The sequence below is a fragment of the Salvelinus alpinus genome, unplaced genomic scaffold, assembly GCF_045679555.1.
Source record: "Salvelinus alpinus unplaced genomic scaffold, SLU_Salpinus.1 scaffold_40, whole genome shotgun sequence".
Classification (NCBI taxonomy): domain Eukaryota; kingdom Metazoa; phylum Chordata; class Actinopteri; order Salmoniformes; family Salmonidae; genus Salvelinus; species Salvelinus alpinus.
This window is the reverse complement of record NW_027255981.1, coordinates 859,913-881,135: the sequence shown is the minus strand read 5'-3', so window position 1 is coordinate 881,135 and position 21,223 is coordinate 859,913. Positions and strand designations below refer to the sequence as shown.

At 45.2% G+C, this 21,223-nt stretch overlaps 1 protein-coding gene across 4 annotated transcripts in view; it reads left to right on the top strand.

Moving 5' to 3' along the window:
• LOC139567038 (son of sevenless homolog 1-like) overlaps nucleotides 1–14,339 on the top strand; it is an 88,331-nt gene extending 73,992 nt beyond the window's left edge. Inside the window, exons 17-24 of one of the 4 annotated variants that reach the window (XM_071388458.1) lie at nucleotides 187–304; nucleotides 631–803; nucleotides 1,371–1,487; nucleotides 2,457–2,507; nucleotides 3,228–3,498; nucleotides 4,162–4,206; nucleotides 11,679–11,800; nucleotides 12,618–14,339. In XM_071388458.1, the coding sequence (XP_071244559.1) occupies nucleotides 187–304; nucleotides 631–803; nucleotides 1,371–1,487; nucleotides 2,457–2,507; nucleotides 3,228–3,498; nucleotides 4,162–4,206; nucleotides 11,679–11,800; nucleotides 12,618–13,196 (1,476 nt within the window). In that variant the 3' untranslated portion in view covers nucleotides 13,197–14,339. The remainder of the gene's footprint in view (nucleotides 1–186; nucleotides 305–630; nucleotides 804–1,370; nucleotides 1,488–2,456; nucleotides 2,508–3,227; nucleotides 3,499–4,161; nucleotides 4,207–11,678; nucleotides 11,801–12,617) is intronic. The other 3 variants (XM_071388460.1, XM_071388459.1, XM_071388462.1) reach the window with 3 other exon arrangements.
• The last annotated feature ends 6,884 nt before the right edge of the window (nucleotides 14,340–21,223 follow it).

Here is a 21,223-nt window from a genome sequence, read left to right as displayed (position 1 = left end):
GTACCAAATAAGTGCCTACTGTTGATGAGTATTGTAATTAGTAAGTCTCTACCGTGAGGTAACATAAAGTTACGGATTTCTTATCAATAGAAGGCATGACACAATGTGCCTCTGTGTACCATAGAGACATATCTGTAGGACGAAAGATATACAATTGTTTTGACTGAGCTTTCGGCCCCTCTCCAGCAAATTCCAAGCCGACAGAGGAAGATTCTGGAGGAGGCCCATGAACTGAGCGAGGACCACTACAAGAAGTACCTGGCAAAACTACGCTCCATCAACCCCCCCTGTGTCCCCTTCTTTGGTATGCTCTAGAGCAGTGTTTCTCAACCTTTTTGATACCAGGGACGAGGAAGCTATGGTCCTTTTTGTGTCAGGGACTCACAAGTAATGTGCCGTTTGTATTTTGTACATGGCAGTACTGTGCAGCTAAGACAACATTAAAGTTGATCCTGTCCTATGCTATCCTAAGCTAGGGTTTTTCCTCCTTGGAGGACCACTTACATTAAAACTAGTGTTGGTTAACCATCTCGGGGACCCGGCCAGCAACATTCCACGAACCCGGTGCCAGTCCATCGACATCATTATTCCACTCTTTCATGTCTTTTCTCTCTCTAACTCTGTCCTCAGGGATCTACTTGACGAACATCCTGAAGACGGAGGAAGGCAACCCTGACTTCCTGAAGAGGCACGGCAAGGAGCTGATCAACTTCAGCAAGCGACGGAAAGTGGCCGAGATCACCGGGGAGATCCAGCAGTACCAGAACCAGCCCTACTGCTTACGGGTGGAGAGCGATATCCGGGTGAGGAGTGAAAACGGTGATGACGCACGTTCCGTTGAAGTTGGTCACCACTCTATGGCCAGCCTGCATAGTCAAAAAAAAAAGAGAAATTGGCATACTTTCCGGCTTTGCAGCATGGTCAACGTTTCACAAATACCATTTAGTTACATAGAATATGAATGGGTATAAATATGATTAACACAAGGGAGTAATATAAAACATAATTTGACCTGTTTCCTTTCACGATTTCATCTCTACAGTGCCCATGTACAGTTGACAGTTTTCCAAGTCATAGCAACCTCTTAGTTTTTGATTAGATATACATTTAGTGGTGATTCCTAGCGTAAACGTTAGTCTCATTGACATCAATGCATGACTAAGTGAAAATTCGAAAATGTAGAAGTTAGAATTCACTGCTTAGTAGCGAGTTACTGTCACTCAGCTCCCGACATGTACTATTTGGTTATTTATCCAATTGTCCCCAATCACCCACACACCCTTGTCTATAGTCATTAGGACAACAATGTGTATTTCACAATGGATCTGTCTTTCTGACGACTCCCTGTTTCTCTCATTTGTGTTAAACAGAAGTTCTTTGAAAACCTCAATCCAATGGAGGACAAGGCAGAGAAGGAGTTTGCTGATTATCTGTTCAACAAGTCACTGGAGATTGAGCCTCGGAATGCCCGGTCGTTGCCTCGATTTGTAAGTGTCTTGTTCCTCACCTTACGGTTCACATGATTATCCTCTCTCGGACTCCCGATGCAGTTGGATCAGTTATTGTATTTCAAACCTTTCGTTAGAATGACATTGAAACTTCATGAGTTAAGATGAAAAATCATTTTTGTCCACTATTCATTGTTTTACATTTTAGTCATTTAGCAGACGCTCTCATCCGGAGTGACTTACAGTAGTGAGTCGCATACTTTTTCGTACTGGCCCCCCGTGGGAAAGGAACCCACAACCCTGGCATTGCATTACAATAACTGATCATACTCTACCATCTGAGCCACGGGACCACACTGAGCCACACTTAAGCATGTGTGGCTCCATGTATGCCTTTAAGCTGTGGCGTCTCGTGAAATTTCCAACAAGTGGGGCTGTTGCAAACTGGCAATAAGTAGCTGACAAATAAGTCCACATTTCCAAACGGAATAAGTAGGCTACTGCAAATGTTCAACTTCAACTTATTTGCTAGACGTACAAGCATGTGGGAATACAATAACAGACGAAAACTTATAGTAGTTTAGTTACAGCTGACGTCATGGCTTGTTTGAGCTTTGCTATAACAGCTGTTTTGACAGTGTCATCTTCTGTGTCTGCGCTCACTTCATACCTGACAACAGTGCAGCGTTTTTGTCGATCATTGCCATCTGGTGTACAGAGTTATAATTGCAAACCAGGGGCTCTTTGGATAGGTTCAATACGAGTGGCTAAAATCCTATGATAACCGCAAGGGGTATAAGGATAACTTTGAATGGCATTGAATGAGGTTGCTTGAGAAGCTCTCTGGAATGCTGGAACTACGCTGCCAATTACAGCAGCACATTTTCTTTTTGAAAACTCCAATTTGTCATCTAAATGCCGTTATTTATATACACAAACTTGATATTATTGGAATATTTTATCATTATATTAATTTTTGTAAATCCATTCTTATCTCATTGCTGCCAGGTGGGGCGGCGTCCGAGCGCCCTCTATGGACGCAACGCCCCTGCTATTAAGGTAGAAAAAAGACTGAAAAATTTGTCAGCAGAATTTATACCTCTAACAGTTACAGGTAGCTGCCAAAATAAAGGACTCACTTGAGTAAATGAGGGATATTGAAATCAGTTGCTTCCCCACAGGTGTTCCTGAGCTAATTAAGCAATTAACATACCATCATGTTTAGGGTCATGTATAAAAATGCTCAGTTTCCCATTATTTTGGCTACCATGGCTAGAGGAGATCGGTGACTTTGAAAGAGGGATATCAATGGTGCATAGAGGGTTTAAAGAGTGTGTGTGTGTGTGTGTGTGTGTGTGTGTGTGTGTCACCAGATCTCACCCAATTGAACACTTATGGCACCTGAGACGGCGTTTTCCACCACCATCAACAAAACACCAAATGATGGAATTTCTCATGGAAGGATGGTGTCACATCCCTCCAAATAAAGTTGTCAACACTTGTAGAATCTATGCCAAGGCATATTGAAGCTGTTCTGACGGCATGTGGCGGCCCAACGCCCTATTAATACACTTTATGTTGGTGTTTGTTTATTTTGGCAGTTACCTGTAGGTAACACACTAACCAGATAGTCCCCCAATCTCTGACATGAATTGAACAATTAACTACAAGAACCAGCAGTACTTGAGGGCTGAGGGTCTGCAGTTGAGTAGGCCTGACATTGTAGAAGTGTTGCCCTGACCCCTCCTTCAACTCCCCCCTCTCCCTTTCTCTTTCCAGCCCAAGAAGTACAACTGCCCGCTCAAGTCCCCCGGCGTGCGCCCGTCCTCTGTGCGCCCGGGCACCATGCGCCATCCGACGCCACTGCAGAATGAGCCGCGCAAGATCAGCTACAGCCGCATCCCTGATAGCGAGATGGAGATCGCCGCCTCTGCACCCAACTCGCCGCGCACGCCCCTCACGCCGCCGCCGGCCTCGGCTGCCTCCAGCTCCACCGATATCGGCAGCGTGTTCGACTCGCCCCAGGGCCCCTCCAGCCCCTTCCACTCCAGTAGGTGGTCCTTCAAGCTGGACGAGGGAGCGGGTTGGGTGGGGATTGTGGAGGAGGGAGGATAGGTTGGGTGGGAGCATAGCTAGATCTTATAGAGAAAGTGTTTAAACACAGTTTGAGGTGGTACCTAAAGAAAACTGTCAAAATGCTTCCTTCCTCCCCTTCTTGGATCTAAGATGATAAGTGATTAGATAGGTGAATGCAAAGTGTTTCACTTCTTAGCTTTCACCAATCCAGTCATGTCAGATCAGGGATTACTCCAAGGAAGGGAGGAAGGAACAAAGCATTCAAGACCAGTCAGAGTGCAATCAATGTGAAATGTTGGCGCCAACATGGATAATGCCAGTATTCCAATGTATGTACAGTATATGGTACTGAGCACATCCAACGGAATACAACACAACCACTTGCCCTAAAGATACTAACTCTGAACTAACCCATTCTACATTACCCTGTAACTCGCATTATATCAGTAACTTTCCCATTTTCAGAACTCCGTTGTAACAAGGAGTGTGTGTGTGAGGGGGGGGCTTGACACCCGCAGTCCTTTCAGAATTGTGAACAGTTTGGGTGGTCCGAAATGAAACTGGTCCTTCCGCCTCAGTCTCTCATTCTCTCAGGGCCTTCTCTCTTTTCTCTCCTCCGGCCTCTCCCTCCGTCCAGACTGCGACAGCATCTTTGCCCAGGTCTCCTTACCACACGGCCCACGTTAGTATGACCCTCAAAGCCTTCCTGTTGTCAGTGTCCCCTCACTACCCATCCACCCACACCCCATACAAACTACTACATCAACCCACCCCCGTCTCTCACTCATTCTGACCCTGCCAAGCGCTACTTGCCTCTCCCTACCTGCATGCAACTGACATCCACCTCCTTGCTCCCATCTCCGCCCACCGTTGCGCCTGTCCGTCTCCATGGCAAGGAATGCTCTGTTGTCTGTGTGTGTGTGTTTCCAAGTAGACGTTGCCCACAGAAACAGATCTAGGATCAGCTCTAAATCCTGACCCTAACCAGGCTCCTGACCAGCTGAACTGACCTTAGATCAGTGTCACCCCCCCTCCTGTTCTCCTGTCCTTAATTCATTGTCACTGTGAGGTTTTGCTCTATGCATCCTTGTACAACATCACTCTGTGGTATACAGTGCATTCGGGAAGTATTCAGACCCCTTGAGTTTTTCCACATTCTGTTACGTTAGAGCCTTACTCTAAAATGGATAAAAAATAAATAAAAATCCCTCATCAATCTACACACAATACCCCATAATGACAAAGCAAAAACCTTTTTTTGACATTTTTGCACATTTGTTACAAATAAAATACTGAAATATCACATTCACCTAAGTAATCAAATCAAATGTTATTTGTCACATGCGCCGAATACAACAGGTGTAGACCTTTACAGTAAAATGCTAACTTACAAGCCCTTAACCAACAATGCAGTTTTAAGAAAAATACCAAAAATAAATAAAAGTAACAAATAATTAAACAGCATTAAAATAACTATAATGAGGCTATATACAGGGGGTGCCGGTACAGAGTCAATGTGCAGGGCACCGGTTATGTAGATAGAGTTAATAAAGTGACTATGCATAGATAATAACAGAGAGTAGCAGCAGTGTAAAGAGGGGGGGGGGGGGGGGGGCAATGCAATGGGTCTGGGTAGCCAATTGATTATATGTTCAGTCTTATGGCTTGGGGGAAAAAGCTGTTTAGAAGCCTCTTGGACCTAGACTTGGCGCTCCGGTACCACTTGCCGTGCGGTAGCAGAGAGAACAGTCTGGCAGGAAGCTTGGCCACAGTGATGTACTGGGCCGTACGCACTACCCTCTGTAGTGCCTTGCGGTCGTAGGCCGAGCAGTTGCCATACCAGGCAGTGACGCAACCCATCAGGATGCTCTCGATGGTGCAGCTGTGTAGAACCTTTTGAGTATCTGAGGACCCCATGACAAATCTTTTCAGTTTCCTGAGGGGGAATAGGTTTTGTCGTGCCCTCTTCACGACTGTCTTGGTGTGCTTGGACCATATTAGCTTGTTGCTGATGTGGACGCCAAGGAACTTGAAGCGCTCAACCTGCTCCACTACAGCCCAGTCGATGAGAATGTGGGTGTGCTCGGTCCTCATTTTCCTGTAGTCCACGATCATCTCCTTTGTCTTGATCATGTTGAAGGAGAGGTTGTTAGCTAGCTTGATCACGTTGAAGGAGGTGGATGTGTTGTTAGCTACCCTTACCACCTGGGGGTGGCCCGTCAGGAAGTCCAGGATCCAGTTGCAGTGTTTAGTCCCAGGGTCCTTACCTTAGTGATGAGCTTTGAGGGCATTATGGTGTTGAACGCTGAGCTGTAGTCAATGAATAGCATTCTCACATAGGTATTCCTTTTGTCCAGGTGTGAAAGGGCACTGTGAAGTGCAATAGAGATTGCATCATCTTTGGATCTGTTGGGGAGGTATGCAAATTGGAGTGGGTCAAGGGTTTCTGGGAGAATGGTGTTGATGTGAGCCATGACCAGCCTTTTAAAGCACTTCATGGCTACAGACGTGAGTGCTGCGGGTCGGTTGTCATGTAGGCAGGTTACCGTAGTCCCTTTGCCCAAGAGCACTATGGTGGTTTGCTTGAAACATGTTGGTATTACAGACTCAGACAGGGAGAGTTTGAAAATGTCAGTGAAGACACTTGTCAGCGCATGCTCAGAGTACACGTCCTGGTAATCCGTATGGCCCTGCGGCCTTGTGAATGTTGACCTGTTTAAAGGTCTTACTCACATCGGCTGCGGAGAGCGTGATCACACAGTCGTCCGGAACAGCTGATGAATGCATGCATGTTTCAGTGTTACTTGCCTCGAAGCGAGCATAGAAGTAATTTAGCTCCTCTGATAGGCTCGTGTCACTGGGCAGCTCTCGGCTGTGCTTCCCTTTGTAGTCTGTAATAGTTTGCAAGCCCTGCCACATCCGACGAGCATCGGAGCTGGTGTAGTACGATTCGATCTTAGTCCTGTATTGATGCTTTGCCTGTTTGATGGTTCGTCGGAGGGCATAGTGGGATTTCTTATAAGCTTCCAGGATAGAGTCACGCTCCTTGAAAGCGGCAACTCTAACCTTTAGCTCAGTGCTGGTTGGGGTATGTACGTACAGACAACGTCATCGATGGACTTATTGATGAAGCCAGTGACTGATGTGGTGTACTCCTCAATGCCATTGGAAGAATCCCGGGAAGATATTCCAGTCTGTGCTAGCAAAATAGTTCTGTAGCTTAGCATCTGCTTCATCTGACCACTTTTCTATTGACCGAATCACTGGTGCTTCTTGCTTAAATGTTTGCTTGTAAGCAGGAATCAGACCCTTTACTCAGTACTTTGTTGAAGCACCTTTGGCAGCGATTACAGTCTCAAGTCTTCTTGGGTATGACGTTACAAGCTTGGCACACCTTTATTTGGGGAGTTTCTCCCATTCTTCTCTGCAGAGCCTCTCAAGCTCTGTCAGGTTGGATGGGGAGTTTCGCTGCACAGCTATTTTCAGGTCTCTCCAGAGATGTTCGATCGGGTTCAGGTCCGGGATCTGGCTCAAGGACATTCAGAGACTTGTCCTGAAGCCACTCCTGCGTTGTCTTGGCTGTGTGCTTAGGGTTGTTGTCCTGTTTGAAGGTGAACCTTTGCCCCAGTCTGATAATCTGCTCCAGAGCGCACAGGACTTCATCAAGAATCTCTGTACTTTGCTCCGTTAATCTTTTACTCGATCCTAACTAGTCTTCCTGTAACTGCCTACTGAAAGAAAATCCCACAGTATGATGCTGCTACCACCATGCTTCACCGTAGGGATGGTGCCAGGTTTCGTCCAGACGTGACACTTGGCATTCAGGCCAAAGAGTTCAATCTTGGTTTCACCAGAACAGAGAATCTTGTTTCTTATTTTCTGAGAGTCTTTAGGTGCCTTTTGGCAAACCCCCAAGTGGGCTGTCATGTGCCTTTTTACTGAGGAGTGGCTTCCATCTGGCAACTCTACCATATAGCCTGATTGGTGGAGTGCTGCAGAGATGGTTGTCCTACAGGAAGGTTTTCCCATCTCCACAGAGGAACTTTAGAGCTTTGTCAGAGTGGCCGTCGGGTTCTTGGTCACCTCCCTGACCAAGGCCCATCTCCCCCGATTGCTCTGTTTGGCCGGGTGGTCAGCTCTGGAAAGAGTCTTGGTGTTTCCAACCTTCTTCCATTTAAGAATGAGGCCACTGTGTTCTTGGGGACCTTCAATGCTGCAGAATTGTTTTGGTACCCTTCCCCAGATCTGTGCCTCGAAACAATCCTGTCTCGGAGCTCTAAGGACAATTCTTTCAACATCATGGCTTGGTTTTTGCTCTGCCATGCACTGTCAACTGTGGGACCTTATATAGATAGGTGTGTGCCTTTCCAAATCATGTCCAATCAATTGAATTTACCACTAGTGGACTTCAAGTTGTGGAAACATCTCAAGGATGATCAATGGAAACAGGATGCACATGAGCTCAATTTCGAGTCTCATAGCAAAGGTTCTGAATACTTCTGTAAATAAGTTATTCGGCTCCAAATTGAAAGATGGTGCTATTCTGAAAGATGGTGCTCCCAACCAATTGTGCTATTTTGTTATTTTTTTTTGCATTTTGTGTAACTTATTTTTTTTACTTATTGTGTACATAATGTTGCTGCTACCGTCTCTTATGACTGAAAATAACTTCTGGAGATCAGAAAAAGGATTACTCAACGCGGACTGGAAGAAACTTTTACCTTTAACGAGTCCGGCGAGAAGGATATCCTTCTTTCACTGGAACAGGCCCAGATCCACGCCTTTTGCATGAAGAAAAGACGACGGAAAAGAGCCCGCAGATCGGGCATCTCCCACTGCCTTCCATCCTTCTTGCTAACATGCAATCATGCAATCATTGGAAAATAAAATTGATGACCTACGATTTAAGATTATCCTACCAACGGGACATTAAAAACTGTAACATCTTATGTTTCACCGAGACGTGGCTGAACGAAGATACGGACCATATAGAGCTAGCGGGATTTCCATGCACCGGCAGAACAGAGACGCTACCTCTGTTAAGATGAGGGGTGGAGGTGTGTGTCTTTTTTTATCAATAACAGCTGGTGCGCAATGTCTAATATTAAAGAAGCCTCGAAGGTATTGCTCGCCTGAGGTAGAGTACCTTATGATAAGCTGTAGACCACACTATCTACCAAGAGAGTTCTCATCTGTATTATTTGTAGCCATCTATTTACCACCGCAAAACAAAGCTGGCAATAAGACCGCTCTCAACCAACTCTATAAGGCCATAAGCAAAGAAGAAAATGCTCACCCAGAAGCGATGCTCCTAGTGGCTGGGGACTTTAATGCAGGCAAACTTAAATCAGTTTGACCAAATGTCACATGTGCAACCAGGGGGGGAAAATCCTGGACCACCTTTACTCCACACACAGAGATGCATACAAAGCTCTCCCCCGCCCTCCATTTGGCAAATCTGACCATAATTCTATCCTCCTGATTCCTACAGCAGGAAGTACCTGTGACTCGCTCAATACGGAAGTGGTCAGATGACGCGGATGCTGCACTACAGGACTGTTTTGCTAGCACAGGCTGGAATATGTTCCGGGATTCATCCAATGGCATTGAGGAATACAAGACCTCAGTCATCGGCTTCATCAGTGCATCGATGACGTCGTCCCCACAGTGACCGTACGTACATATCCCAACCAGAAGCCATGGATTACAGGCAACATCCGCATCGAGCTAAAGGATCGAGCTGCCGCTTTCAAGGAGCGGGAGACTAATCTGGACGCTTATAAGAAATCCCGCTATGCCCTCAGACAAACCATTAAACCAGCAAAGCGTCAATACAGGCTTAAGATTGAATCGGGAAACCCAGACGCAAGCTGCCCAGTGACGCGAGCCTACCAGACGAGCTAAATGCCTTTTATGCTCACTTCGAGGCAAGCAACACTGAAGCATGCATGAGAGCACCAGCTGTTCTGGATGTTCTGGATGTGTGATCACGCTCTCGGTAGCCAATGTGAGCAAGACCTTTAAAACAGGTCAACATTCAGAAAGCCGCTGGGCCAGTCGGATTACCAGGACGTGTATTCAAAGCATGCGCAGACCAACTGTCAAGTGTCTTCACTGACATTTTCAACCTCTCCCTGACCGAGTCTGTAATACCTACGTGTTTCAAGCAAACCACCATAGTCACTGTGCCCAAGGAAGCAAAGGTAACCTGCCTAAATGATTGCCACCCTGTGGCACTCACGTCGGTGGCCATGAAGTGCTTTGAAAGGCTGGTCATGGCTCACATCAATAGCATCCTCCCGGACACCCTGGACCCACTCCAATTCGCATACCGCCCCAACAGATCCACAGATGACTCGGTCTCAATCGCACTCCACACTGCCCTTTCTCACCTGGACAAAAGGAACACCTATGTGAGAATCCTCTTCATTGACTACAGCTCAACCATAGTGCCCACGAAGCTCATCACTAAGCTAAGGACTCTGGGACTAAACACCTCCCTCTGCAACTGGATCCTGGACTTCCTGATGGGCCGTCGCAAGGTGCTGTGTAGTCCCCTCCTGTATTCCCTGTACACCCACGACTGCGTGGCCAAACACAACTCCAACACCATCAAGTTTGCTGACGACACGACAGTGGTAAGCCTGATCACCGACAACGATAAGACGGCTTGTAGGGAGGTCGTCAGAGAACTGGCAGTGTTGTGCCAGGACAACAATACAAAGGAGCTGATCGTGGACTATAGGAAAAGGCGGGCCGAACAGGCCCCAATTAACATTGACGGGGCTGTAGTGGAGCGGGTCGAGAGTTTCAAGTTCCTTGGTGTCCACATCACCAACGAACTATCATGGTCCAAACATACCAAGACAGTCGTGAAGAGGGCACAACAAAACCTTTTCCCACTCAGGAGACTGAAAAGATTTGTAATGGGTCCCCAGATCCTCAAAAGGTTCTACAGCTGCACCATCGAGAGCATCCTGACCGGTTGCATCACCGCCTGTTATGGCAACTGCTCGGCATCTGACCGTAAGGCGCTACAGAGGGTAGTGCGAACGGCCCAGTACATCACTGGGGCCAAGCTTCCTGCCATCCAGGACCTACATAATTGGCGGTGTCAGAGGAAAGCCCATAAACTTGTCAGAGACTCCAGTCACCCAAGTCATAGACTGTTTTCTCTACTACCGCACGGCAAGCGGTACCTGAGCGCCAAGTCTAGAACCAAAAGGCTTGTCAACAGCTTTTACCCCCAAGCCATAAGACTGCTGAACAATTCATAAAATCGCCACCAGACTATTTAAATTGACCCCACCCTCCCTTTTGTACACTACTGCTACTCGCTGTTTGTTTACCTATGCATAGTCACTTCGCCCCCACCTACATATACAGATTACCTCAACTAGCCTGTACCCCCACACATATGTTATTCTTATTGTGTTACTTTTTATTATTACTTTTTATTTGAGTCTACTTGGTAAATATTTTCTTCTTCTTGAACTGCACTGTTGGTTAAGGGCTTGTAAGTAAGCATTTCACGGTAAAGTCTACACTCGTTGTATTCGGCCCATGTGACAAAGTTGGATTTGATTTCTGTTTTAAATTTTTAATACAAAAAAATCTGTTTTCGCTTTGCCATTATGGGGTATTTTGTGTAGATTGAGGATTATTTATTTTTTGTTATCAATTTTCGAATAAGGTCTGAATACTTTTTGAACGCACTGCACTGTATAGTTAGTAGTAGTTGTATGTAGTAGAACCCGTAATATTAGGCATCATTGAAGTTGGTTGATGTGATTGCTTCCTCAAACATAATACTTTAGGGTTGTCTTTGTATACTCTTCCTGAAATAGTTTATATTACCCATCCATTCATCATCCTCTATTCTATTATTTGTTTCATTTTCTGTGTTTTCAATGCTTGTATTTACTCCGTTCTTCGTGGGCCTGAATGTCTTCCGTTCGTCTCTTTCTTTGAAATGAATGTGTGATTTAAAACCTAGGAAACGGTCAAGTGCCAGGCAAAAGAGAACCCCCAGACACTCAGTTGCCCATCCCTGAGTTGTAGAGTCCTGTATGGGATGAATTGGGGTTAAATATGTGTAATTGCTGTCTTCTTGTAAGGCTTAATTTTAGTTAACCTGATTTCCTTCTATTCCAGGGTCCTCCTCGGTCTCCTCCATGGTGAGTCTCCACAGGAACACTGAAGACACCACCGTCCCCCCGCCAGTGCCCCCTCGCAGACGCCCCGAATCCGCCCCCACGGAATCTTCCCCTTCAAAGGTGACTCTCTTTTTACCTGTTTGCTACCTAAAGTTTTTCTGAGACTGTACCATTAATCAAATTAAAATCACATTTTATTTGTCACATGCGCCAAATAGACCTTAGAGTAAAATACAGGTGTAGACCTACACCTTACAGTAAAATACAGGTGTAGACCTACACCTTACAGTAAAATACAGGTGTAGACCTACACCTTACAGGTGTAGACCTTACAGTAAAATGCTTACTTACAAGCTCCAGGGTGGCGCAGCGGTCTAAGGCACTGCATCTCAGTGCATGAGGCGTCACTGCAGTCCCTGGTTCGAATCCAGGCTGCATCACATCCGGCCGTGATTGGGAGTCCTATAGGGCGGTACACAATTGGCCCAGCGTCGTCCGAGTTTGGCCGGGGTAGGCCGTCATTGTAAATAAGAATTTGTTCTTAACTGTCTTGTCTAGTTAAATAAATAAAAGTAACAACAATGCAGTTTTAAAAAATACCTTAAAAAGAATAAGAAATAAAAGTAACAAATAATTAAAGAGCAGCAGTAAAATAACAATAGCGAGGCTATATAGACGGGGTACCGGTACAGAATCAATGTGCGGGGGCACAGGTTAGTCGAATCATTAGGATGATTCTTGATTGATTGATTCTAGAGTTTAGATGTGGAATGCTAAATATCCAATGAAACACACAACTGTCAGTTATTTGCTAGTCATTTCTTGAGATTTTAGATTACATTTTTGAGAGTTTGTCGAGTCATACTCCCTCACTCTTCATAACGTTTGTGCTTCTCCTTCTTTCTCCTTTTCCACCTGAACGTCTCTCACATTCCAGATGATGTCAAAGCACTTGGACAGCCCCCCCGCCATCCCCCCACGGCAACCCACCAACACCAAGGTCTACTCGCCTCGCTACTCGCTCTCGACCGAGCGCACCTCCGTGTCGGAGCCGCCTGACAGCCCACCCACCCTGCCGCCGCGGGAGCCCTTGAGAACGCCGGACGTCTTCTCCAGCTCAAACAGCCCCCTGCACCTGCAGCCACCCCCGCTGGGCCGCATCCGCAGCAGCGAACCCACGCTGAGCCAGACCTTCTTCCCACCCTCGCCGTTCGGCCCGCTCACCCCGCCGCCGCCCCCCACTCCCTCGCCCTCGCTGGGGCCGCGCAAGCACCTGCCCTCCCCGCCCTTGCCACTACTGGGGCCCAGCGGCCCAGACTGCTGCAGCGACTCAGCCCTCCTCCCTCTGGGGGGGGCAGCCGGCCCCCCTGTGCCCCCTCGCCAGAGCACCAGCAGTGCTGCCGCCCAAGCTATACCCAAGCTCCCTCCCAAAACATACAAAAGGGAGTCGGTGTCACACCCGTCCCTAGTGCATCGGGACGGCCCACCCCTGCTGGAGAATGCCAACCCCTCTTAAAAATACTTGTATACGTGATATGGGGGAAATCATTGAACACTAAAGACTTTAGACTTGAACAAAAACAACATTTAATTGTGATGTCGACTTTAAGAAAAAAAAGACAATGCCAGTGTAGGTTCTTAGCTACCTGGAAAAATAATAATGTGCCCTTATAAAAAAAATACTTCAACGAATGATGATTGTCCTTTTTCATTTGTGCAGACCATTGGAGATTCCCCCCCAAAAAACTTTTGGGGGGGGGTATCTTACTGTTTGTTTGTTTTGTTGTGTGTATGTACAGTGTGTTGTTTGTCATCGTACAATGTTTATTTCATTTGGTTTATTTTTTTTAAGTGAATCGATTGCAGCATTACTTGTCAATAAGCTCGGTGGCCTACCCATACACATACAGCTTGAACCGTAATAAACCTTGAACCAGGACCACACAAGTCCACCGCACGCTGGATGATGGAACGATAAAGACTGTAGACCAGTTTGAACAGACTCCAGGAGAAATCCACAAACTTAATAGTGTTTTAACTCACTGTGTATGGGCTAAATAATCTACTAAAGTGGCCCATATTGACCAGAGACGGACCAGAGAGGACTCAAGCTATCACGGTGTTGTAAACCCATTTCAACTCCCCAATAACGAATGTCTGCCGTTCAATCCACCTCACTCAGATTGAAAAAGGGACTTGGGACATCATGTTGTTAAATGGTGTTTAAGGCTTTGTGTAGAGAGACAGTCCGAGGCAAATGTATTTTTTTTGTGCCAGTAGATCGACCAGAGTACCATGATTTAAGGCAGGGTTTCCCAAACTCGGTCCTGGGTGCACATTTAGTTTTCTGCCCTAGCACTACACAGCGGATTCAAATAATCAAAGCTTGATGGGTTGGGTAATTGAATCAGATGTGTAGTGCGAGGGCAAAAAACGAAATGTGGGGGGCCCAGGACCGAGTTTGAGAAACCCTGATTTAAGGTACCCATCCACACCAAAGAGGTACTTTTCAAGCATTCAAGAAACACAAGAAGTGATTGTTCTTAAGTTTGTGTTAGTACTTTTATGTTCTGATTTTAATTCTGCCAATGAGTATGTAAAGAAAATGATGATTGACTTCTTTAAACAAGGGAATAAAAGTGTTTCTACCACTATGAAACGAGTGAAGAGCTGGCTACCGTCCTGAACGCGAAGGCCCTGTTAGAATATATTTGTTTAATGATTCCTTCCTTCCTCGAAGTGGTCACTGACCTGACATGACTGAAGCCTTTATGTAGGGTTATGTACTGGAGACCTTGCTCTCTCAGTAACATCATAAAGAGTCTGTATGGAACTGTAATTGCTAATTGTTTACCTCAAATTCCAGCTTGAGTCTTGTCTGGATGGGACTTTTACACGTTAAGGTTTTTTACATTTCTGTCATTTAGCAGACGTTCTTATCCAGAGCGATTTAGTGCATACATTTTTTTCCATACTTTTTCGTACCTGTCCCCCGTGGGAATCAAACCCACAACCCTGGCATTGCAAGCGCCATGCTCTACCAAATGAGCCACACGTTATCATTTCTTAACTCATGAAACCACACAATCCTTAAAGGAAGGATGAAGGGATACCTTTTTAAAGCATCCAAAAAGGACCATAGCAAAATGCAGTTGAATTGCTGGGCATGAATACAGTACATTTAATCACAGGTAGACCACATTCCAGTCAAACGTTACCAACTCGTTATTGGATGGACATACAGTACATCTTGAATAGACCAGATTTTAATTAAGAGAACAATTGCCTGTGAGTTCGGCAATAGTTTATATGTGTAAAATCAAACAATTAAGTGTACTTTTGAATCATTTTGGTTTATTTGAACATGTACAAGTGTTCCACCTTCAGTTTATACTATGGTTTGTTCTCTAGGGTCAAAATGTGGGCTGCGAGTCACCCACAGTGCACTGTGTATGGAATAGGGTGCCATATTTATGGACCCTGGTCAAAAGTAGTGCACTATATAGGGAATAAGGTGCTGTTTGGGATGCACACATGATGAATAGCCTAAAGTAATTAATCTGGGTTTGTTGTCTTCATTGTAATAATTATTGGCTATTCTCCCTGGTTTCTTCCCATTGGACTAAGTTCCATAGGGCCATCCTGTCAGTTGCTTTCAAAAACATGTTCTTTTTCTGGCCCATACACTATGTAATGGTTGGAGTTTGAGAGTCATAGAAATAGAATGACTAGAACGTGCAAGTCGCGTTCCGCGATGGGTCAACTGACGGCAATATCAGTGCACCAATATTCCATCTAGGAAAGTAATGATTACCTTTTAAGGAATTTGCAACCAGGTTGTATGTGTGTACTGTATGTATGTGATAACTCTCATTCACAGTGACCTTGTGTTTACCAGCAATACTGTGAAAATGCCTTGGCAACAGAAGGTCTCTTTAACCCACAACACATTGATGCAGTGTCCGAAACGCAATAATTGTGCCACGTTGGGAATGAACATATACTGCTGACCATGACTTCCAAGCATTTAAGTCGACTGCAGCAGTGAGATGTGCAGTCAGGTAAAATTAGATGAGTAAATTAATTTGTATCACTGCTATGTTGAGTTAGAATGTGAACAGAGACTCATATTTGACTGTCACGTTAAACTACATACACACACTTAGGTTAGAAATAGCCGATTTAGCCATTAGCCGGGGCACTTAGAGCATAAGTGCCAGGGGATCATTTGGTTGACTGTTTGTTAGAGTTGTACTGAAGGTCCTGACTCAGTGCAGCTGGTCACTTAGAGACTGGCTAATATGTGTGATTTGACTATCTGATAGTATTGGGAGTTGATGACTAAGTTTCAGGAGGAACCTTGAATCAAACGACACGTGCACAGCTGGAGTCTTTCTAAGCAGTAACTTCCGGGCACAACCTTCCATCGTCTTGCCCATATCAGGCTTCCTGCAACTGGGGGCTGATCCTGCCGGGAGGCCAGCTACCAACCGGGGGCTGAACACTCATACCCTACTCCATCTACTACCACCCTTTCCAACATGTTTGTCAGATGACGAGAAGCCAAACTAGTGAAATTTGGTTTTCGGTAATGATATATCACCATGATCTTGGTGTATCTGGAATGACGCCACTAGTCTGTCTGTCCCTCTTGCCAATAGTCTATACATGTGTTATGATTGATTCCTTATGAAAGTATAAATATGTATACCTTTATCTGTTTACACTAATGGTTTTATCACCTGTTTAATAGTGTGCAGTGTGCAGTGTGTGTTTGTTGATACTCCTGTGTGTTTCAAATGTTTGCCTCTATGAATGGGGGTTGTCCTTCTCTTTCTGCTTTGTCTCTGGGCTTGGCGACAAGATGGATGCTCTGACCAGTGAAGCAAATTTAGCGATACGGATTACAGAGATGAAGAAGTGAGTGCTTCTCTGTTTCGTTGTAATCATATACTCTCCGTTTTATTACCACACTTCTGACCCACTTCTGACCCAAAGAAACCCATGCATTAATATACTATAGAGAATTGTCCCCAAACTCTACAAGTAAGGTCAACCAAAGTATGTGCTTCGTGTTCTCCCCTCTGTGTCTCATGTTTTCTGCTGTCGTTCAGGTTCGGACTGCAAAATCGTCAGTATGCCATGGCTGTGTCGGAACGCTGGATTGATTGTGACGACTGCTGTTCATCGAATGATTAACTGTTTATAATTACGTGATTAAATGAATCAGGTAACTATTAACTCAATAACCTGGGGCACCATGGAAAAATTTGGCTTTATTGAGTTTCTATTTCCCAAATTAACTCAGAATATCGATTTTACAACAGTCGCTAATTAATTAATTTCCTCTACAGTCTCATTCTGAACGTGGCATAATCCGGGAATTTGCACAAACACGAGTCCCACTAAATAAGTCTGTCCCACACCAGTTGAGTTGATTATTTATTTACTAACAAGCTAAAATTATAATATAAGATGCACATACACAAACGCACAGTCTAGGCTATTGATTAGAACTTAGGCCAACACAATATGATACTTGTTACACAAAATGGGGATTTAAAAAGAGAGAGAGAAAAAGAGTGCACGAGAGAAAAGCACACTTGGGTACATTTGTAAACTATGATTATTTTAACCCTAACCTTGCCCCGAACTGCCGCTACTATGGGTCAGAATATAATGATGTAATTACGTGTCGAAGGTCTCCGATGGGGTGTCTCTTCGTGGACCGGGTTCGCCTTCTCTGATGACGGCACTTCTTTGGTTACCGGGTGTAACTCTCTGATTGTCCTCACGATGTCAGTGTCCTTAGTCTTAGTGGTCTGTTTCCTCGCCCTTGTTCTGAAAACGGGTTTTCTGAGGACAGCCAGCCGTGTAGCTCAGGGCTCCGACGTAGGAATGAAAACAGTGTAGACACACGATTCCTTGGAGAGTGGTAACCGGGTGGTCCTGCTTGAATTCACACTCTTAGACACAACTACTCATCCATAGCATAGATTGTTAAAAGGTTCCTTTGTCTTCAACCTCGTTTTGGGGTTACAGGTCATCGGACCTTGGCTGCAGCTCGTGGTCACCTAGTCAAAATGTTAATTCTTAACTTACATGTTTTATACCCTTGGGTCAGAAATGGGCGTTTCTGCCTTCAATTTAGACAAACTTCACATTTCATCTTTACAAAAACATTCTCTTTGATCTGGACATTTTCCACACAACACACTTTATGCAAACATCAGGTACATATTGTGAAAACTCTTCAAATTACAATGTTTTTGTTATAACGTCATCATTTAACTTGTAATAACAGAACAAAAACATAATTCATTTTCATATTCCATCTATCGTCATTACTACCATTTTGGCTGTCGAAACATATTGTCCCAAAGCCCATTTATTGCATGTTACTGTTCAGAGGTAGGTTCTCCATAGGCCCATCATACATTCCATTCCTCCATAGTGAGAGGACAACGGGATTTTGTCTGCTGCCTTAAGATTTTCAATGGGTGTGATGTGTCATAAAACCCCCCACCTCCATAGCTCTCGATCTCTCCCCCTCTGGCGGGTGTGACAGATGTCTCTTGTAGGAGTGTGGTCCACTGCAACCTGACCAGAACAGACCAGTCATGACAGTCCCCCTCTAGTGGGTTAAACTTGGAAGGATTCTCCATGTTGCAACCCACCATATAACCATCAGCTTTCCTGGTTTGTGGATCATTGTAGCAGTCCCCTCCTGGTGATTTACCCTGGTAGGATTTCTGCAAGCTGCAGATCACCACCAGAATGGACATGGGAGGTCCAGCGGTGGCTCTGTGTTCCCGGCCCGTCGTCCGGTTGTCCTGGCTAGTGGATCTAGGCAGTAACTTGGGCAGATGTTAATAACGCACCACACTCAGGCATCATTACATTTCTTCCCCAAATGAGCGCCGTTGTGGCTCTAACTGGTGGTTGTATGGGGAACTTGTTTATGGCTCTATCACTTCCTAAATGTCAAAGGAAATTAAACAAAATGAATAAAAACATAAACAAGAGATATACAAAGTATAGCTACCACACCTTATTCATCTAATTTGGACTATGTTCTATATATGTCCAAGGTCTTGGCTAAATGACTCTATCATGGCATTGTCTCATGTCATATCTAGGGCGATCCGACTTGGAGGGTAGTTAAGGCATTTGAAAAAATGGCACCCTGAATGACAAAGCTTACATTTGGGGACATTACAGGACTGTGCTAGTGAATTCGGGAGAGGGGGCTGGGGATGCTGTGGATGGACCCCCTGATGGAGTTTCAGGATCTATTGCCAACTTTCCGAAAATCGTGATCGTTTCCGTTCCACGGGTGATCCTAGTATAAGACCTCATTAGGTCTTCCATTGCACGTGCGCGCCTTTGTACGTAGTGGGTGCACACGCCAAGGGAAATAAGACCAAGGATCATGGTAACAGTCAGGATACTGTCCGGCACCGTCCAAGAGCGGGTGACAGACCAATCTTTTGGGCATTCCCGTGGAAGGCCGGGAACACAGAGCCACCGCTGGACCTACCATGTCGGGTTGCAACATGCAGAATCCTTCCAAGTTTAACCCTCCAGAGGGGGACTGTCATGACTGGTCTGTTCAGGTCAGGTTACCGTGGACCACACTCCTACAAAAGAGGACAAAGGGATTTTGTCTGCTGACTTAAGATGTACATTGGGTGTGAGGTGTCATAAAAAAAACACCTCCATACCTCTCGATCTCTCCCCCTCTGGTGGGTGTGAGAGATGTCCTTTGTAGGAGTGTGGTCCACGGTAACCTGACCCGAACAGTCCAGCCATGACAGCTGTGAGGCTCACCCAACAGCAGTGCCAGACTGGACAGTTGGATGTCAGCGTTGAACCACAGGGGGTCCGGGCGGCACTTACTGCCGGCCAAATCTACAAAGTGGACAAGATCATTGCAGCCACACCGTATGATGCCTACCACGCAGAGTATCGTCCCCTGAGTATCACTACCCAGCAAATGGGATACCACATATTACATCTGATAGATAACAATGACTGTATAATCTTCTTTACCACATTCTCTCCCTGCCTAGAGTCCTGTATGAAGGAAAGAGGAAGCCACAGCATTATCAATGACCTTGATAGGGTCTTTCGTACTAGAGATCAAAATTATAAGGCCTTTACATTCGAGAAATTGTCTGGCAACCTATGTGGGGGGATGAAAACCAATTCCCCCAAGGCAAAAAGTACTATGCTCTTGTTGTACAATACATAAGAAGTTCCCCCTATATCGCTGTGCACAAAGCAAGGGTTATTATTGCAATGAGGTGAACACAGGTCGCTGTTTGGAGGGCTACAGTGGCTGAGTGCTTTCCTTCAGGTCCAGCTGAGCCAATGAAGCCTCCTGTATCTGTAGTGCAAAGAGAGGACTGCCAACCTGCCTCTCCCTTCATCCCTCTCTGTCTCTCATTGTCACTCTGCCCTTTCCTCTGTATCGCTGTCCCTCAATGGGAGAATCTCCATTGGTTTTGCTCGACTCCTCGCGTCCTCACCTCCGTCCTCTCCTGGCCTCCTTTTGAAAAGGTCAAAGGTAATCAAGGAGAGGAGGTGAGGAAAGGAAACCTGGAAACAAATGTGCTTGATCAAATGACTCTCCACTAGCATGTCATCAGGCAAATTACATTTACAATTGAGTAATCCCCAAATACATGTGTTAAGTGGTAAAAATACATTTAGATAGTTGCACTAGACATTTTATAGAGGGATAAGTAGTGTATTGTTTTTAACTATGGGCATGCTTTTCTCAGAGAAAACAATAACTGATTGAAAGGGGGTGTGGCGAATTTTAAAACACTTTCGCGTTAACTGCTGGGAGGATACATCTGTGCTTAGGCTATGGAGTTAGAGGAGGAAACTCCTCCGATTTGATACTATCCTACATATGGTGAACAATTTTTGGTTTCCGGGTCACAGTGTAATAGAGGACAGGAGTGGAGGAGAGGATGGACTTTTTCCCATTTGAGAATCCCCTTCCCTATCCTTCTTTCTCTCTTTCTATCTATCCCTCCCTCTCCTTCTCTTTCTCCCCCTCTACAGTTTCACCATTCAATAAACTACACTATTACGGGACCATTTCTCGCTTCATTCCTGTGTTTTATTGTAGGTGGGTATGTAGTGATAAGAAAGGTGGATAAGAGAATAATAGATAAGACATAAGCTGATATGTCATGAGGATGTGATTTCATACACAGGCAGTGTAACAATGTTCTGTGAATAGAATATGAATATCACAAAGTATAACACATTTATGAAAATTATGTTCTAGCTAAATGAGACAATAATCCAATCTTATCATATTTTAACAAGGTTATGACATTCATGACAGTAAGATGCTTTGAAAAACGTTAAGCTCCAGTATGACTGCTGTTGAGGCCTATCATTGTAGGGCACTATGGTATACTTATTTGGCTGTGACATTACATAAAATCCTTCTTCTCTGTGTCAAGTGCCCATTCCAAATCGACCCCAACATCTGTGAAGTTGTAGTGCTCTGGAGGACCACTT